The sequence below is a fragment of the Bos taurus genome, chromosome 8 (assembly GCF_002263795.3).
Source record: "Bos taurus isolate L1 Dominette 01449 registration number 42190680 breed Hereford chromosome 8, ARS-UCD2.0, whole genome shotgun sequence".
In the NCBI taxonomy this organism is placed as follows: domain Eukaryota; kingdom Metazoa; phylum Chordata; class Mammalia; order Artiodactyla; family Bovidae; genus Bos; species Bos taurus.
In genome coordinates this window covers 61,608,016-61,628,683 of record NC_037335.1, presented here as the reverse complement: position 1 = coordinate 61,628,683, position 20,668 = coordinate 61,608,016, and the positions used below count along the sequence as shown (strand labels likewise).

General features: G+C 45.5%; 1 protein-coding gene across 1 annotated transcript; it reads right to left on the bottom strand.

The window, feature by feature from the left end:
* Positions 1-2,518: 2,518 nt before the first annotated feature.
* On the bottom strand, positions 2,519-18,337 carry POLR1E (RNA polymerase I subunit E). The gene is made up of 12 exons (NM_001034408.2): positions 18,231-18,337; positions 17,517-17,620; positions 16,036-16,112; positions 14,663-14,748; positions 12,157-12,215; positions 10,911-11,055; positions 9,689-9,796; positions 9,002-9,098; positions 6,901-7,034; positions 4,863-4,944; positions 3,986-4,117; positions 2,519-2,857 (listed from the first exon to the last, which is right to left on the bottom strand). The coding sequence occupies exons 1-12, from the start codon at positions 18,304-18,306 to the stop codon at positions 2,698-2,700; spliced, it is 1,260 nt and encodes a 419-aa protein (NP_001029580.1). The 5' UTR covers positions 18,307-18,337; the 3' UTR covers positions 2,519-2,697.
* Between the last annotated feature and the right edge of the window lie 2,331 nt (positions 18,338-20,668).

The following is a 20,668-nucleotide window of genomic DNA, read 5'->3' as shown; positions in this document are numbered from 1 at the left end:
TTTCTAAGTACGACATTATATAAAAATAAAGTTCTTAAAAGAAGATGCTTTAAAAATTTTTACCTAATTAGTTTTTTTTATGTTGAGTCCTCTGCAAGGATGTTAAATATTCCTTCTTTGATCTCATTACTGTCAACAGTGTCAGCAGGTCAGGGCCACTTCCCTCCAAGGAAAAGACTTCATTCTGTTAACATTCTATAAGTTATTCCACAAACTGCAAATCTTATTAAGGGTATAAGCCTCTAGCCCACAGTCTGTTTTTCTTCAAAGAGATCATCAAGCGATTATGACAAGTAACTTGGTGGAATCAAGGAATCCTCTGGGAATGCATTAGTAAATAAGTGGGGTTTGAGAGCCAGGAAAAACCTAGTACAATCCCATTATTCTACAAGTGTGTACTGCCGGATAGCTCTGCCAAGGAAAGAAGGTGCCACTTATGGACTCTAGCTCACTCCGGACACTGCTGTTTATATACTGGGCACTGTGCTAGGCGCCCTCTCTCGAGACTTGTTGGAAAGGGCCCCCTTTTGAGCCTTCTGATCCACAAACCCTTTGATGTGCGAAAACTGGCTTTTCAGTCTCTTGGGACCGCATCACCTACACTTAGTGAAGTACACCTGTTGTCACCCAGGACAAGTATACAGCTGACCCCTGAACAACGCAAGAAGTTAGGGGCACCGACCCTCCACACAACTGCAAAATCCACATATGATTCAGGCCAGCCCCTGTATCTGTGATTCCACATCTGCAGGTTCAACCAACCACTCATGTGGTGCTGTAGTGTTTACTACTGGAAAAAGTCCACGTCTAAGTGGACCCAAGCAGTTCATATCCATGTTTTCAAGGGTCAGCAGTATACTTACCACTCAAGGCCTTTCCCCATCCACACCACCCCTCGGTGCGAGTGACGGAAGTGACCCACACGGTGCCTGCTTCCCCATGAGGACAGAGGCTGCTCAGAGGCCAGTCATATGCTGTGATCTAATCACTGCTGGAAATTAAGCCTTGAGGTGTCAAAACCATCAGAATCTAAACGTATTCATGATGACACCCGCAAACACATTAGGGATTCTTTTCCCAAAGTCAAATCAGGATTATTATTTTTTATGATGCAGAGTCACATACCTGATTTTTGCAACAGCTTAGATAAAGAAAAATAACAGGCATTTAGATTTCCTGCTCACACCTCTGCTGGAGGGAAGTGCCCGCTTCCCAGGATCAGACACAAATGGGGACAAGCCAGACAAGAACATGGAAAATGGGCATTTCAGGCCTGGTCATGTGTTAGAAGTGACTCTGACAGCCGCACCCCAGTAATCGAAGAAATACAAGGATCACATGCCCTGAATGAATCATCCAAGGCCCATTTCTACTATGTCTTCCCTAACAGATGGCCCAGCTGCTGTGTAAACATCTTCCTTTCTCATTTTCAGAGAGAGGTGGGTTCTCTCTTCCTTCTTCCACTGCCCCCGGCCCCCCAGCATGAGCCCCACATACTGCACTGCTCCCATTGCCTCAGGAGAACCTTGAAGAACTGAGTCTGAGCATCAGCCATATACTTGAGACTTTGTGTCACAGTCCCGTTCCTCACAGCAACCCTCTGGACACCACTTCTCCATATTCCCCTGGCAGATAAGGTGGGTGGCAGTAAGCACCCCTTCCCATCTGCTTCTGGTATGGCTTCCTGTAACTAGAGGCTGGAGAGCTGAAACCTATTTCTAAGACACCCTCACTGCTAGGATTCTGGACGAAATGAGATCCCTACACGTGTACTCACAGAGGAAGGAAGCAAGGTAGGCGGCCAGCCTCTTGATCTTTGGGCTGTCCATGCTGACAAGCCAGGAGGTGGAAGCCTGGATACTGAAAGTATGGGTGGCTGAACCAGCATTCCAGTTTCAAGTTACCAGCTTCATGAATTCCGGAAGCAGCTGAATTCAAGAAGCTTCATGAATTCAAGTGGCTTCTTCATGCCTGGCCAGCCACCCAAGCTGTGTTCTTGAACTCAGCAGTTCTAGCAGCAACTTCCTGACACCAGCTCCTGCAACTTTTTAACAATTTCGTACCATTTTGTCCATGTGTTAAACTCCTTTCTCCTTAAGAACATCTAGGACCATTTGTTTTCTGTACTGAGCTCTGACCAATTAATTCACTGGCTTTCAAGGCTCACCCCTGCCCTGTGTGTGGCCTGAGCCAAGCTGAGCAACTGATTTAATCACTTCCTCTGATTTGGTTCTGCTTTGTTTTAGTAGCCCAGAACTAAGTTAGCATGTTTGGGCAACCCCATCACACTGGTGACCTGAAGCCTCCTCTCCCAGCCCTGCTGGGCTTTGTCCTCACCATGGACGCCGGTGGTCCTTCCAGACCTAAGCACAGCATTTCACATTTCTCTTAATGTTAACCTTTATCCATTAGATGTGGCTCAAGGTTCAGCCTGTGAGATCTTTTGCCTCCGACCGTCCCACATCCCACACATGAACCATCTGCCATTTATAGTCACAGTGACACCAAAGCAGAGACAGAGAGTCCAACAGGGCCTTGCTTTATGTTTCTGCTTCAGACCAACACAACTGAGGTGCTGGCATCTGGCTTCATGCCCGTGCCAAAGCAAGGCTTCTTCTTTAACCCTCTTTCTTTAAAAATAAAAATGCAAATGAACAGAAGGAGTGGCCAAAATGTTGTGTCTGGGAACGCACACCTCTAGGTCATTTTCCTTCGCTTTGACTGACGGTCCAAGGACTGGGCTGGAGGCAGCGGGATGGACAGAGTGCCCAGTCTGTGCTCCTCCTCCCCACCCGCTGCCAGAGAAACCTTTCTTTTGGAGATCTTCAGCCTCATGGCTTTCGCTATCTCCATCATCCTAAGGAACAAACACATAAAACAAGGGAGTCTCCTCAATGTGATGCTCAGGGAAGCCTGACAGGCAGGAGGGGGTGGCACATTTGTGCTCCAAGCCTCAAAGACAGAATCCCAAAGGTGGACACAGGAGCAAAGCTCCGAGCAGGGACTGACAAGATCGCTGACAGCCATCAGATTCCCTTGTCAATGTGTAGCGGTTAGAAAATGCCTATACAAGTGATAGAAAACCAGGTTATCTGGCTCCTGTTGATAACTGTTTACTTCCTATAACAAGGATCAAGCACTTACCAGAATTTTACAGACTCCAAGAATCTATTTGTCTTTAATGTTCAACCTCACTATCCGTGAGAAGCCATGTGTGCACAGCCCTCAGAATAATCCTGCTCCAGACTGCTGGAAGAGTCCAGATGAAGGCGTTTTCCTAGGCGCTCTTGGACCACCACCAGGGTCCTTGGGTGTCAGATACTCCTTAATCACTGACAAAGGCCAACACACCCTGCGATTCAGCACCCTGGCGGTTATGCTCCCTACTCAGTCTGAATCCCTTCTACCAAGGCTAGAAAGGGCCTGAAAGGTCGCCACTTCTGCCAACCTTCCCAGTCCGCTCAGAGAAGCGTGAATGTGATAACCCTGCCAAACTCCTGCTCTGCCTTGCCTTAGACACACCCCCTGGTAGCTCCTTCCATCTGACTCTGAGAGTGCTTTCTGCTAAGCTGAAACTGGGGTTCTCTTATACAACCTCCACCCCCAGGTTACCCCATCAGAGTCATACAGAATCCCTCTTTCCAGTGACAGCAACTTGGAGACTGCAGGCTGCTCAATTACACAGGAATGGAAGGCTGATTTCTGAAGCCCGACTATTCCCCTTCTTGTCTGAGTGAGCCTGGGAAAGTCACTGCTTTCTCTGAACCAAAGATTCTTCCACTGATTCTTAAGAGAAATTATGACAGATTTGACACTGTGCCTAGCATAGTTAAGACACAGTAATGTCTGGTTGCCTGTCCATTCAGTCAATCATTCATTCATCTAAAGATTGTCCCCAGGTCCCTCAATAGTGTCTCACACTTTCCAGCACTACCAGAACTACATCAAGGCTCCCTAAGAGAGCTTTTTCTTCTGTTATGCTCACCTTTTCTCACTGAGCTTCAGGTCCCTCTGTAACATTGTCAGGTCAATCTGGAAGCCATTTATGTGCAAGGCCAGTACGATCACATAGGCGGTGATCTTTGCCTTCATAGAGTCTGAAATTAAGTTCCGCAAACTGCAAATCAGTGGTAGAAAAAAAGAGACAAAATTAAACTCCAAGATGATTTCTCCAAAAGGAAAGGAAAATATCCAAGCCTATTCCCATATGCATTCAACTGTCTTCTCATCTCGGGGAGAGGAAAAGGAATCTGAGCAACATCCCTCGTCCTGTCACACTGCCCGAGCCTTCACACACAGTGGAGCCGATCCCAGTGTCCCTCCAGGGAGGACAAAAAAGGCTGCATCTCCACCTTCCCCAGGCACAGTTGGAGCCTGCCCTGGTGCAAACCATCCCCATCCTCCCAGCCTGCTCAGCAGGGCTGCTGGGAAAACAGTCATTCCACACTTGGCTGCCCATGATTCTTCAAGCAGTCAGAACAGGACACAGCAAGCAAACAGCAGGAAGGAGGCCCAGGTGTGCTGCTTAGGGGGCTTCTCCAAAGTCATCCCCCTGGCCTGCCCCTGCCTGCATCACCACCTCTCCATACAACACTGGTTCTGGGGACACTGGGAAGGCGTCCCTGGAAAAAGTGTTTGGTGTAGTCTTTGTTGCAGGACTTCCCAGAGCCTTAATGAGAACTTCTCCCAGAGGGACAGTCTGTACTACAGTGCTGCCTAAACTCACTTACCCGAGACCCTGCTGAGCAGCAGTGCCCACTTCAGCACAGTGACTCAGAACATGGACTGCAATCCAAGCCCCCCTCCCCCCCAATCCTGCTCTGTCCTTTATAGGCAAAAGCCAAGAAGTCAAGCCCCCTGACCTGCCGTTGTTGTAGGTCAGGCAGGTGAACTGCTTTAGTAGTTTGGTGTTGATGATGTGGGGGACTCCGGGTCCCAGGGCACCTACAAGACAAAATAGAGTTTGATCATTTTCTTTCAAAACTCTCAGGCCACACCTCACCTATGAGCTGGGAGACAAGGATAACAGCGGGCCCTTGGACTAAACAGAGGCATGTAGGAAGACAAAAAGGGGCCCATGAAACAGAACAGACACCTTCAAATGAACACAGGCTCAGGTGTGTTTCGCCTGCAGACCATACGTGCACAAAAGATGTTCATGACAGGGCAGTGACGAGAAAGAAAACCAGACTCCAATGAGGCCTAAAGACACATGATTCAAAGATGTTAGAAAGAGAAACAGATTGTGGAGAAAGCTCAGGGAGAGGGAAAGGAAGGGAGATTGGAATGTGAAAATAAGAATTAAGCAGACACTGAAAAACATGGGTACAGGCACAGCTCAGAGTTACTGCACGCTTGGCTTGAGACCACCACAATAAAGCAAGTCACACGAACTGCGTGGTTTCCCAACGCGTGTAAGTTAGGTTTACAGTACACTGTAGTCTCCTAAGTGTGCAGTCATATCAAGTTTTTTTTTAAAGTGTCCAATAATTAATTAAAAATTAAAAACCAATGTCCATACCTCAATTAAAAGATACCTTACTGCTAAAAAATTGCTGGCCATCATCTGAACCTTCAGTGTGTCCTAGCAGTGACATCAAAGATCATTGATCATAGACCATCATAATTTAACAATGTAAAAGTTGAAAATATTCACAAACAGTGAAAAAATTCACAAACATAGACACAAAGTAAGCAGACTCTGTTGGAAAAATGGTGCTGACTTGGTCAACCCAGGGTTGCTGCAAACCTTCAATCTGTAAAAATCATGGTATCTGTGAAGCATGGCAGAATGGGATGTTCCTGTATAGACCCCAGGTGCCCAGTCACAGTAACACAACTGTACACACCTTAGGCCTCAAATCACAGGTGTCTCTCTCTGGATTTCCAACTCTGGGTGGCTGTGAGTGTGTGGCAGACACCCATTCCCTGGTGACAGGTGACATGGGCTACCAGCAGAAACTGACTTCCCAACGAGCCAGAAAGAGCTGACACAACAGCATGCCAAGGCCTTCATAAGCAAGGCCAACTTTTATCCCCATAGAGCTATTTCTAACCATCCCCTAGAACATTCACTTGATTGGACTGGATGTTACACTTTACCTAACATAGAACAGAAGTAGTGAATGTTAGCTCTGAGCAATCATATAATTCAACTCGACCCTATTTTCAGACGAAAGAGCTTGGAGAGTTCTCTTAGCACATCAGCAGTACCCCACTGTTACACAGTTATAAATGAAGACCTGGAAAGACATGTCCATTTCTTCTCTCACTAGAGCTAGTCTAATAATTATAGACAGATAACAGACTGGAAATAACTAGAATAAAATGCCTATCATGATATATAAACCCCAATGTTCATTGTATCCCTGCTTACAATAGCCAAGACACAGAAGCAACCTAAATGTCCATCAACAGATGAATGGATAAAGATGTAGTATATGTATTTCTATGGAATATTACTCAGCCATAAAAAAGTATGAAATGATGCCCTTTGCAGCAACATGGGTGGACCTAGAGATTATCGAAATAAGTAAAGCCGGACAGAGAGAGCCAAATATAATATCACTTTTATGTGGAATCTAAAGAAAATGATACCAATCAGACTCATAGACATAGAAAATAAACGTATGGTTACCAAAGGGGAAAAGCAAGGGAGGGAGGGATAAATTAGGAGTTTGGGACTAACAGATACACACTACTATATATAAAATAACAAAGACCTACAGTATAGCACAAGGAACTATATACAGTATCCTGTAATAATCTATAATGGAAGAAAATCTGAAAAAGAATATATATATGTATAAATACATATGTAACTGAATCACTTTGTTGTATACTTGAAACACACTGTAAATCGACTATTTCAATTAAAAAAAAAGTCTATCATGGACTTACTTTTCCGCTTAATCACTTTCTGTGCTCGAAATTTGATGAGGGCGTCCAGGTACCATATGCACCGCGCCTGGCGGTCTCGGCTCTCCTCATTTGATGGCAAAGACTTCAAGGCTTCTATGACAAAGGAGCAGTGACTGCAACAAGGGAGAGAAAAGGGGAAATGTGTAAGACCAGCCAGTAGGCACCCCCAACACCTGCTATACAGTCAACAGCTGAGGAAGGGCCATCCCACCCGCTCCTTATAATAGGAGGAGCGTGAATTTAGTGCAGGGGGAGTAAAGGTCTAGACAGTAAATATACATTTCGTGAGCAAATGGTCACTGCCACTGCAGTGCAAAGGCAGCCACTGATTAACACATGAATGAATGACTGAAGCTATGTTCCAATAAAACTTTATTCACAGGCAGTGTCCAAGACTCAGCACTCTGGCCACAGCTGCCCACTCCTGATGTGGTGGTCTGGAGCATGGGCTCTCAACTACCTGGGTCTGAATCCCCTCTCTGCCATGCAGTGGCTCGGGCAAGTTTCTGAACATCTCTGTTTTGGTTTCTTTACCTCTAAATTAAGTACCCTCACCCTATGGATTTTTGTGGAGTAAATGAGACAACGCAATGAAAGTGGTGCTTGGCACAGGGAAGAGTCCCATCAGTGCTGGCTGTTATTTTTACATACTGTTGTTCTACCACTATCACGATCATGGAATCGCAGCCATAAAAGGCTCTTCAATGTCATCTCATGGCAGCCTCCTTGTACAGATGGGAAAACTAAGGCTCAGAGAGGGGAAGACCACACAGTCCATCAGGCAGATGGGGACTCAGTTCTCTAGACTCCCAGCCCAGAGCTCATTCCAGTACCTGGCCCTGAGCCACAATCACATTAAGACAATGAAGAACCATCAATGAAGCTTTTTTTGGAAATGGATCTTTAGAGACAGGGGGGAAAAATGTATTTTCTACGACTTTGGATTTCACTGACCAGTAAAATTTCCAAACAAATATCTAGGGAACCAACCTAGGGTTGACAACATTTTTTCAGGATAAAATTATTAAAAGAAAAACTCAAAAGCAAAAATATCCCCCACTACCATCATAAAAGAAAAGCTGTTTTAAAAGGCAAAAAAAGGGGGACGGGAGTAGAGGCAATCATCTCTGAGTTAATTAAAACATACTATATTTAAAGAACATAATTCAGGGCTTCCCTGATTGTCCACTGGTTAAGAATCCATCTTGCGGGACTTCCCTGGTGGTCCAGTGGCTAAGACTCCCTAACGCAGGGAGCTCAGGTTCGATCCCTGGTCAGGGAATGAGATCCCATACGCCACAATGAAGACCCGGTGCAACAAAAAAATAAATAATTAAAAAAAAAAAAAAGAAAGAGCAAGAAGAAATTAAAAAAAAAAAAAAAGAAGAATCCATCTTGCTATACAAAGGACACTGATTTGATCCCTGGTCTGGGAAGATCCCACATGCCCCGGGGCAACTAAGCCCGTGCATCCCAACTACCGTGCAGCAACTTCTGAAGCCTGGGCGCCCTAGAGCCCTGCTCTGCAACAAGAAAAGTCACTGCAATAAGAAACCTGAGCACCGCAACTAGATTAGCCCCTGCTCACCACACCTAGAGAAAGCCTGCGCAGCAACGAAGACCCAGCACAGCCAAAAATAATAAACATTAAAAAGCCAATAAACGAATAATATATATAATTTAACTTTAGAAAAGCTCACTCAACACATCACCACAGATAAACTATCACTTCAGCAGGCACCTACTCCCAGGCCAGCCCTTGGACCCGGTGTAACACTGTAGGGGGAATACAGGTCCGCTCCAGTTCTCAGCCCCAGCCTACAAGGCCTCCCCACCCTCTGCCCAGCCACACGATCCCTGCACTCAGAGGCCAATGCTCTCCCTTGAATGCTACCTGCAGCCTCGGGGCAACAGGCCTAGGAGCCCAAACACTGGAGCAAGCACTAGCTCGTTCACGTCCAAATGCTGAAGAGACAGATGTCCTCGCTGACTGACACCCGAGGTCTCCTTCATGTCTGACTACAGTAAGTGTGTGTCCCAACACCACAACCCAGACTCTCCATCCGCCCAAGTGCGATACCTGTTCTCTTCAATCATCTTCAGTATTTCTTCTGAGGTGACATTCCTAAATGCTTCAGATGGGCTCTGAAGAGCGTCATACTCCACAGGGGAAAGAACTAGTTACAGGTCAAGAAAAACCCAAGCAAAGTGGAAACATCAACTAGCTAGATCATGTTGTAACAGCCTCATCTTAGAAATGGGAAAACTGAGGCTGAGAGGGGGTGATAACACAGTATGTTTGGGCAGAGCTTCTGGGACTCAGCTCTCCTGACTCCCAGCCTAAGCTCATGGTCTGCCTGGACTTTTCTGTCTTCTCTTATCACAAAGCTGCTGCAGGCATCTTCCATCTGAGTAGAATCACAAGTATGGAGACTCTACATTCTAACCTTTCCTTTTATAAAATCGGCCTAGCCTAGACTCTGGGCACTGGCCAACTTAAAAGTCATATTTTGATTCTTTGTGGAGAGTGAGCCCCACCCACGGAGCCGAGCTGTGGGCATTTTGCTGAGGGATGGGTTTGTCCTCAGCTACTGGGGAAGCCTCGCTGACTTCCCAGCAACAGTGCTGGGGCAACAGCAAGCGTCTGGGGCGAGCTTTTATGAGCATCACAGGACCACCAACATCCTCAGAGAGCCCGGCCATGGCACTGCCATGCGAACATCTCTACTTGGGAAATGAGGTGGCGCTTCTACTGCAAGAAGGATACGGTCTTCAAACTTATACACGTCTTCAGGCTTGGCTGCATCGGCGTGGCAGGGAGGGAGACAGACAGAGTCATCCTGCAAGTCATCGTGGATGGCGTCACTGACCAGGGCTTTTCAGTAAAGGAAGAGTCAGCATCAGTGTCACCCTGCTTAGCTTTGGGTTCCCCAATGCTCTCTGCAACCTGTGCACTTGAGATTATCATCGGCCCAGAACCCCCTCATCTGAACTTCTTCATGTATTGTGAGTGAAAGAGAAAGATCAAATTATAAAATTGTAACTATCATACAGGAATAACCACATCTGAATTAAGTATGCACACAGACAAGAGAGAGGAAAACTATAACAGCTGGTCTTGTAGAACGATATGAAAATGGGTGAATTTTTTTTTCTTTTTAAATGTCTTCAGGTATTAAGTTTACTGTTAATAGCTGAGAATAAACTGAATAAAAAAATTGAAAAATTTATTTAAGACATTAAACTGTATCTGACCATATGGAGACATATTTCTATGTTTCTAAATGGGAAAACATTATATAAAGATGCTGATTTTCCCCATATTAATCCCAAACGGATTTTGAGAGAATTTAACAAAATAATTCTTAAGATCATCTGGAAGAAAAAGTACGCTACAACAGCGTACATTTGCGAACAATAAGGATGAAGCTGCCCCATCAGACGATAAACTGGATGGTGAAGCTACTATAATCAGAAGGACCATATGCTGCTACACGAACAGCCAGTCAGAATGCTGAGACAGAACCCAATTAAGAATGTGGTAAAATGATAAAGATGACTTTTTAAATCATTTTTTACACAAGGAAAAGATGAAGTTGGGGACAACTCGCTAATCATTTGGAAAAGATAAAATGAGGTTTGTACCATAGACCAAAAAAAAGGTCATTAAGATGTAAAAGTAAAAAGTAAAACTGTGAAAGGAGTGAAAGAAAATATTTATATAATCATAGGGTATGGAAAGGTTTTCTAAAATTTCCTAAAATTTCATTTTAATAGGAAAACTACTTGACTGAGCTCACTGAGGGCGGGCCACGTCAGCTGTTTCTCATAATTCCCAGAGTCTATTTCAAATAAGGCCTTCAGGGAGAAGCAGGAAGGAATACAGCCCTAGCTCCCATCATGTCCATCTGTGAGGCAGGTAAAGGATCTCAAGAGAAGGGACAGCTGTCTCTAGAAGCAGCCTCTAACCCCAAGTTTCAGCTGCTTACCAGTCACACCCTTTGTATCAATTATATTCTCTGCAGCTTTAGCCACTGCACGATTCAAAGATTCACTGCCAACTTTGTTCATTCTCCTGGAGTTCAGAGCTCGCTTCTGTTTGGTGGTACCGAAGGCTTCAATGCAAGAATCCATCTGTGCCAAAGACAAATTTGGTCACTGGAGACAGGCTGAGCACTGCTACTCCTAGCTGTGTGACTACAGGGAAACTCTCAGCTTCTCTGAGCCATCAATATCACACCTGTAAACTGGGCTGCTGCTACTGCTGCTAAGTCACTTCAGTCGTGTCTGACTCTGTGTGATCCCATAGACGGCAGCCCACCAGGCTCCTCCGTCCCTGGGATTCTCCAGGCCAGAACACTGGAGTGGGTTGCCATTTCCTTCTCCAATGCATGAAAGTGAAAAGTGAAAGTGAAGTCGCTCAGTCGTGTCTGACCCTCAGCGACCCCATGGACTGCAGCCTTCCAGGCTCCTCCATCCATAGGATTTTCCAGGCAAGAGTACTGGAGTGGGATGCCACTGCCCTCTCCATAACTGGGCTGACTCATACCTAACTACCTCATAGGCTTGTTGTAAGAACCAAAAGATACTAAGAGATCTGAAGTGCTTGTTTTATAAACTATAATGAGCTATTTATAAATCAACAGTGTTTCCATCTGTAAAATGAAAAGACTTGACTAGAATTAGTGTCAGTAAATCTGGGGCACACAGCTCACCGTTTTCCAATCCTATACCCACAACAGACACTACTAACAGATCACTCATTCCCTCTCTGAGCCTGCAGACAGCCTCACACCCTTCTCCATACAGTGCTCCAGGTAGTCCTGAAGATCCAATCAGTCTGCCATCCTAGGATGAGATGAGCCTGTACAAAGCTACTACATTGACAATCCTAAAGTTTACTTTGTCTTGATGTGAAGTTTCCAGGCTATAACCAGTATTTTCTGAAACTTGGATTAAATCCTGAAAATAAGTGCTATGCTACACCTGTAGCAACAGCCCAGCAGAGAACCAGTTCCAGATGCTGGCACAGACCTGTGCACAACTGCCCCAGATACGGCATCTGCTCTCTGTGAGGCCACAGAGGCCTCTGCAGGTAGGAACTGTCCAGAGAGCCACAGACTGAATGAACTGGGAGCACCCAGGGAGAACTGTGCATTTTTATATTACTGATGGAGAAATTCAAGGCCTGGAAGGAACTCACTTTAGGCCTCACATCTTAGCTGTCACACTTACCTTTTCTCTGAAAGATTTGGCTTGACTCTCTGGTGTTGATTCACTCTCAACTGATTCATCTACAAAACATAAAACAAAGAAAAAAAGCAAACTGTTAAGTTTGCCTGCAGACAGCTGCTAAGTCGCTTCAGTTGTGTCCGACTCTGTGTGACCCCAGAGACGGCAGCCCACCAGGCTCCCCCGTCCCTGGGATTCTCCAGGCAAGAACACTAGAGTAGGTTGCCATTTCCTTCTCCAATGCATGAAAAGTGAAAGTGAAAGTGAAGACGCTCTGTCGTGTCCGACTCTTAGCGACCGCACGGACTGCAGCCTACCAGGCTCCTCCATCCATGGGATTTTCCAGGTAAGAGTACTGGAGTGGGGTGCCACTGCCTTCTCCATTGCCTACAGACAGTAAGAGTGTTTAATATTTGGTTAACAGTTAATCTAAGAAAACCACATTTCTCTACTCCAGGACTTCCCAGAGCTTAACATGCATGTGTACTATGAACACTCAGTATGAAGCTTCAGTATACAGGTAGAGGATCTGGAGAATAACTATGGAATCAAGTGAAGGGATCCAAGGAAACATGAGGCCTCCAGGTGAAGTGACTTGCCCTAGGCAATGCAGAGATGGGATTAGAAACTAAGTCCTGTGCTCTTTCCAGTATATAGCTTTGCCCTTCTTGTAAAAGAGATGAGGAGGAGGGATCAGGAAGGCTGAGGAGGAGGAAGAGGACATGGGGCTCACCTCCCGTTGACAAATACATCAAAAATACATCTATATGTGGAACAGTTATCATGGAAAACTAACTGAAAATTGGCAGAAGAAAGATTTCCAGGAAACCAGGTAGTAGGGTTGGGACCCCCACCACTGCCCCTCAAAGGGATGTGAAAGGAAAGGAAGGTTTGCATGGGCTCTCCACACCACAGCCTGGCACATGATCTGAGCCAGCCAGCCCCTGGATGTGGGGAAGGTACAAATTAGGAGTACGGCATTAATAGATATAAACTACTATACATAAAATAGATAAGCAACATGCATTTACTGTATAACACAGGGAAGTGTACCCAATAGCTTGTAATAATCTATATTGGAATATCATCTGCCAAAAAACAATATATATATATCATATGCCATACACCTGAAACTAACAAAATACTAGAAATCAACTATGCTTCAATAAAAAAAATTATTTTTTCAAATTTTAAGACCTAAAAGTAGGCACAAACATGAGGTATGTATTATTTTACATGAAGCTCTCTGATCTCCCACAAAGTAGTCATATAAGGGGCAATAATCTAGTGGACAGGAGCACAAGTTCTGAAGTGACCTTGCCTGCATTAAATCCCAGGTCTCTTACTTATAACAGCAGTATGTTCCTGCCAAAGTCATTTAACTTCTGTTCCAGGTTCATTGTTGATTAACAAGTGAAGTAAGCGATATAATGCATTGAAAGTGCTTAGAACAGTGCCCAGAGCATAGTAAGGACCCAATAAATGTGTGTGTATTTTTTATATATGCTAGTTAGAATTAACCAATATTTACAAATGTGTTTATATAACAAATAAATGAACAATTTTCTTTGTTCATTGGAAGTTAAAAGAGCATTTGGAGAGTAATTTATATGTTGTTTCATTTGTTTGCAAAGCAGGAGATTCTTCACCTACAGACTATGGATCCCTAGGAAATTCACAGATGACCTTTGGGATGCAAGAGCCCTTTAAAATTATATGCAGAATCTCATATTTCTTGTATATATTATATGTTTCTCAGAAGTACTTCTGGTTCTTTACAAGAAAGACTAAGATCACTGCTTTGCCAGAATGAAGTTATTAGAACTAATGCCTCTGAAGCGGATTCACAATGATCCTAATAATCCTTATCTAATTCCCTCCCCAACCATGGTTCTCAGTATTTAAGATTTAGAAACAGGAGCCCCTTGAGTTTGACCATCTTATCTATCATTTTCAAAGATCCCACTCTAGCCCAATACATTCTAAAATGCCCGAGAAGAGAGGTATTGCAACTTCTCCCAGTGGGTTAGAGAAAAAATAGATCTCTTCCCAAATTACAAAGTGTAAAGACTTTGCATCAACCTTTGTCCAACCTATAAGCAACTTCTACAACCTACCAGAGATTCTAAAACCTCTACCCCAACTAGAACCATTAAGAATTAAGAAAAGCCCTCAATGAAAAAGAGTATCGGACACGCCCTCCATTACTCTGCTCTGATCATTGCTCAACTTGCTTAAACTAAGATTAGATTTTGATCTTCAGTCTGTAAACATTGTAGGGATAGAATCTGTGCCTGTTTTGCTATATTCACAGCCCCTAACTTGTGCCTGGGGCACAGTAGGTCATCAGTAAATATTTGTTGAGTAAAAGCACTTTTAAAACTTTGTCAAATGAAAAAAAAAACCTTTAAAAAAAACAGCTACAAAATGTAGTTTACAAGTCAAACTGATGCATCCAGCAAACCTAAAACACTCAGCCTTTCCTTGAGCCTTCATGACCAGAACCTACCTGAAAACAGTGGCTGCATGTTGAACAGTTCAGCATCATATACTTCCATCTGGCCAGAGGTCTTGTTCAAAATTCCCACAAAGTGCCTGAATAAAGAAGGAATATCAGTGACAATGGATCATTCAAAAGGTATTGTTTATACAATCTCCTTGTTTCTGCTTAAAAGGTGTTACTCATGAGTAACAATAATCCCCCACAGCAGGTATTCTCTGCAAGCACAGGGAAATGAGGGGAGAAAGGGGGAGGGGAGCAGGGAAGTCACCAGGTGATTCTTACAGCCAATCACATTTGGGGTCACTGATGTAGTGGTAAAACCTTTTGGGATATAACAATCTAGAACTACACTAGAATTTACTCCATGTATAAATTCTATGGAGGCAAAGACAAAACTTCAGTAATTATGAGAAGACCAGTTTAAACCAGAAAATCTTTGTAAAGAGATGATAAAAGCTTCAAGCACAAACAAATTCATTGGAGCTCTATCAGCTGCTGGGGTAGGGGAGGGAGGAGATGACTCTAAAAGGGCCTTGGTTGTGGTTCACGGATGGATATCTTCACAGGGACACTGCATTATGCAATGCCTGACAGTGAGACGGAACAGGCTGAACAATCTTCATTGTACCAAGAGGTAAACTAGAGGCCAGTAAACGGTGGAGTTGCCCAAGTCAGTAATCTTTCCAGAACTAGACAGAAACTCTGGAGCCTTGGACACTACCAAACCCTTTTACTGTAGTTACTTCCAAGGCAGACTTCTGGCAAACTTTGGTGTGTTGATCACACATCCAAAAATAATGGAGACGGCTGCCTTTAGGAACAAGATAGTTATAAACAATATTTCAAGTTAATGATGTGGTCAAAACTAATGAAGGTCAAAAGGCACAAACTTCCAGTTATAAAATATATAAGTCTTGGAGGTATAATGTTCAGCACAGTGACTATAATACTGCATTATATATTTGAAAGATGTTAAGAGAGTAAGCCTCTAAAGTTCTCATCCCAGGAAAAAATATTGTAACTGTATGGATGTTGACTAGACATTGTTGTGACCATTTTGCAGCATTACATACATTGATCATTTTATCATACACCTGAAACTAATGCTATATGTCAATTACATCTCAACTTTTAAAAAAATTTTAAATTACAAATGAATGAGGTTTTTAGGAAATTAAATAAATGTTAAGTCACTTTTCAATTTCAAGAATGTCTACATGCTGATGTGAAGGTCCCTGGGTCTAGGAACACAGGAACCTGGTAAACCTCTCTAGATTTCCCCCTCTGCAGCTAAAATAAAGTCAGAAAAGAGCGGTGCCAGGGCCGCCGCCGCCACCACCACCATCCCCACTTCTCACAATCACTTTCCCCATCTCTACCTGCACAGAGTATTGCATTTGAGGGCTCCAGTCCCAAAATTGTTTCCCACGTAGGAAAGTCTGTCTGTTTCAGCTGCCTAAAATGTAGAGGAGGGAAGGGCTCCATTATAACCAATGTTGAAAGACAGTAAACATCTTGATGCCCTTTTCCAAGTTTGCAGAAGCTTTAGAACAAAACTGCAGTGGATAAGACAAGAGAGCCTCTTTGAGAGGATCCAGCTCCACTATCTCTAAGTGAGTCTGGGGTGTCCCTGGTGGAAAGGCAAGAGGACTTTTGAAAAGTTCCAGGCAGTGCTGTTTTCTAGCTAGTCTGAAAGTTCTTGGTGGAGCTGCGCCTCAGGACTCAGCGACAGGCCCTAGGCTTCCACAGCTTAGAGGCATGCAACAAAATGATTCTGCAGGCAACATTAAAGCCCAAGCCTTTCTTGAACCTCTCTGCCCACCTTTATCATGACTGCTCCTTATCTGCTCTCAGGATCACTGCTATTGTTGTTTAGTCACTAAGTTGTGTCCGACTCTTTTGCAACCCCACGGACTATAGCCCACTAGGCTCATCTGTCCATGGGATTTTCTAGGCAAGAATACTGGATTGGGTTGCCATTTCCTTCTCCAGGAGATCTTCCTGACTCAGGGATCGAACTCATGTCTCCTGCACTGGCAGGTAGATTCTTTACCACTGAGCTAGTCACCAAGGAAGCCCCTCAGCGCCATGGAGGTGGTGAATTCATTCCTCAATCAGAGCCAAGCTTCCCTGCCCTCTCCTCATGTTTGTCCTCTTCACCTGCAATACTAACTTCAGCTGTTAAACCCTCCTCCATCCTTCAGGGTTCAGCTCCCATACACCCTTCCTCAGGAAGACATTCTGGCAAGCAAAACCTTCACTGACTCAGCTCACTCTGCCCTGCTCTGTACTCTCTCTCCCTGGGACCCTGAGCTTTGTTTCCTTATGTATGAGTTCCTCATATTCAGTTCTCACCTCTCTAGAGCAGGGAATGCAGATATCTGGGAATGTCTGACATTCTGTTGGCCACAACTAGGAAGCACTACTAGTGAGCAGAAGCCAGGGAAGCTACCAAACATCCAGTGACGCACAAGACAGCCCCCACAACAAAGAATAACATACCTGGGTCAGAATGTCAATAGTGCCGAGGCTAGAAACACTGCTCTATAGTATGAGCTCCCTCAGGGTGGGTCCAGGTCTGACTTAGCTATTTCCCCAGCAGCTTACAGTCCAGGGCCACACTGGGGACTCAATAAATGCTTGTTGATTGAACAAATTAATAAAAAGCCATCACTTCACCACCAGTGTGAAACTGAATGGGGCCTGTCTCCACAACCCAGCCTGCTGGGGCACAATGTTCTTCAAAGGTTCACCTGCTATTCCCCCTCTTTTCTCCTCTCACTCCTTCCTACATCAACCCACACCCAAAGGGCCTCCTGAGGTCTGCAGAGTGGAGGTGACTGGCCACAGCACCACTTACCAGGATCCGCTGACTCCTCTTCCTGGGGTTTGTGGAGTCGTTGTTCTTGTACAAGGTAAAGCGCATGTTGCCTGGATTCTGTAGCCTCCCATTGGAGAACTGGACTGTAAGATTACAGCATAAGAATGAAATGAGAGCAGAAAAATCCAGAGTATGGTGGGGAGGAAATTAATCGTCAATGGGAGGGAGTGACCGACTCGGAGAATGGGGATGGCAAGGAAGCCCGGGTCCTAACCCAAAGCCGTCCTGGTCCAGATGGGAAGAGGGTCTGGTGAGGGGTTGGAGCCGTGAGGGGATCCCTGGGGACGGGCCTCCACGGGAAGGAATAACTAGGGGAGTGGGGCTGACTAAGGAGACCTCGGCCAAACCTAGAAAGGCTGAGGGAATCCCTGGCCAATGGGGAGAAGGAAATGGAGCAGGTGTGAGACCTGGTGGGTGAGGGGATGACGGGGTCCTGGATACATACAGCCCCAGCCCTGGGGAGGACGTAACTGGGACGTCCTCATCCACCTGGGAGGTAGTAACAGAGAGACAAGATGACAGGAGATGACAGGAGAGCCCTGGCCAAGCCCCAAGGAGTAGTGGAGCCTATAAGGGGCCCTGGCCCAGCTGGTAATGCGGCTGGACGGACGTGGGAAGTGGAGGGCTGTAGCGGTACAGGAACGGAAGGGGAGGAAGTTACAGGAAAACCTGCTCCAGCTTCGCAGTATTTACCCAGCAGAGCGCTCTGGCTGTCGTCGGGCTCCCCACAATACTGCCACCTCGCACTCGGAAACACCTCCGAGGCCATCTCGCCTCGCTAGCCGCCAATCCCCGGAGTTAAAACAGCTGCAGCTACACGCGGTAAAAGTGCGGCGGGCCGGAAGAGGAGTGGTCTCTCCGGATACCGCCCCGCGCACGCAAAGACGCGTGGCTCCGCCCCACAGGACATCGCCCCCTAAGCGCCCTTTTCCTGAGCTCTTAGGCGCGCCTGCCCCGCCACCCTCGCCCCACCCCGCCACCCTCGCCCCACCCCGCCACCCTCGCCCCACCCCGCCACCCTCGCCCCACCCCGCCACCCTCGCCCCACCCCGCCATGAGGCGTGGCCTCCGTCCTCACCTTGCAGTGCCAGCTTCTCCAACGCGCAGTACCTGATTGGCCCAGCACTCAGCAAGCGCGTTACACCTTGTGTGCTGCTAGGGTGCTCGCGTCTACAAGCCTTGCATGGTGTGGGATTTCTTCATCTGCACAATCTAGGTAGGGTATTGTCTATCTCTCAGTTCAGTTCAGTCGCTCAGTCGTGTCCGACTCTTTGCGACCCCATGAATTGCAGCACGGCAGGCCTCCCTGTCCATCACCAACTCCCGGAGTTCGTTCAAACTCACGTCCATCGAGTCGGTGATGCCATCCAGCCATCTCATCCTCTGTCGTCCCCTTCTCCTTCTGCCCCCAATCCCTCCCAGCATCAGAGTCTTTTCCAATGAGTCAACTCTTCGCATGAGGTGGCCAAAGTACTGCAGTTTCAGCTTCAGCATCATTCCTTCCAAAGAACACCCAGGACTGATCTCCTTTAGAATGGACTGGTTGGATCTCCTTGCAGTCCAAGGGACTCTCAAGAGTCTTCTCCAACACCACAGTTCAAAAGCATCAATTCTTCGGCACTCAGCTTTCTTCACAGTCCAACTCTCACATCCATACATGACTTCTGAGAAAACCATAGCCTTGACTAGACGGACCTTTGTTGGCAAAGTAATGTCTCTGCTTTTCAATATGCTATCTAGGTTGGTCATAACCCTCCTTCCAAGGAGCAAGCGTCTTTTAATTTCATGGCTGCAGTCACCATCTGCCATGATTTTGGAGCTCCAAAAAATAAAGTCTGACACTGTTTCCACTCTTTCCCCATCTATTTGCCATGAAGTGATGGGACCAGAAAGTGAAGAGGAACTAAAAAGCCTCTTGATGAAAGTGAAAGTGGAGAGTGAAAAAGTTGGCTTAAAGCTCAACATTCAGAAAACGAAGATCATGGCATCTGGTCCCATCACTTCATGGAAATAGATGGGGAAACAGTGGAAACAGTGTCAGACTTTATTTTTTGGGGCTCCAAAATCACGGCAGATGGTGACTGCAGCCATGAAATTAAAAGACACTTACTCCTTGGAAGAAAAGTTATGACCAACCTAGATAGCATATTGAAAAGCAGAGACATTACTTTGCCAACAAAGGTCCGTCTAGTCAAGGCTATGGTTTTTCCAGTGGTCATGTATGGATATGAGAGTTGGACTGTGAAGAAAGCTGAGTGCCGAAGAATTGATGCTTTTGAACTGTGGTGTTGGAGAAGACTCTTGAGAGTCCCTTGGACTGCAAGGAGATCCAACCAATCCATTCTGAAGGAGATCAGCCCTGGGATTTCTTTGGAGGGAATGATGCTGAAGCTGAAACTGCAGTACTTTGGCCACCTCATGCGAAGAGTTGACTCACTAGAAAAGACTCTGATGCTGGGAGGGATTGGGGGCAGGAGGAGAAGGGGATGACAGAGGATGAGATGGCTGGATGACATCACTGACTCGATGGACATGAGTCTGAGTGAACTCCGGGAGTTGGTGATGGACAGGGAGGCCTGGAGTGCTGCGATTCATGGGGTCACAAAGAGTCAGACATGACTGAGAGACTGAACTGAACTGAACTGAACTGATGGGACCAGATGCCATGATCTTAGTTTTCTGAATGTTGAGCTTTAAGCCAACTTTTTCACTCTCCTCTTTCACTTTCATCAAGAGGCTTTTTAGTTCCTCTTTACTTTCTGCCATAAGGGTGGTGTAATCTGCATATCTCAGGTTATTGATATTTCTCCTGGCAATCTTGATTCCAGCTTGTGCTTCCTCCAGCCCAGCATTTCTCATGATGTACTCTGCATATAAGTTAAATAAGCAGGGTGACAATATACAGCCTTGACGTACTCCTTTTCCTATTTGCAACCAGTCTGTTGTTCCATGTCCAGTTCTAACTGTTGCTTCCTGACCTGCATATAGGTTTACTGTGTAAATATGTCTTATTAATACTAAGATCTGAAAGCCCGAGTTCAAATTTAGAATTCACTAATAGGCAATCCTTCAGCTCCAGCTAAATGTGGTGACTTGCGGAGAGAAGCATTTCTCCAAGTCCTCCATCCACA

Coding starts and splice junctions, on each gene's coding strand:
- POLR1E (NM_001034408.2), bottom strand. CDS start 18,306: ATGGCCTCGGAGGTGTTTCCGAGTGCGAGGTGGCAGTATTGTGGGGAG. Junction 16,113..17,516: donor AGAGGAGTCAGCGGATCCTG/GTAAGTGGTGCT, acceptor TCTACATTTTAG/GCAGCTGAAACAGACAGACT. Junction 11,056..12,156: donor CCAAATCTTTCAGAGAAAAG/GTAAGTGTGACA, acceptor TCTTTGGCACAG/ATGGATTCTTGCATTGAAGC.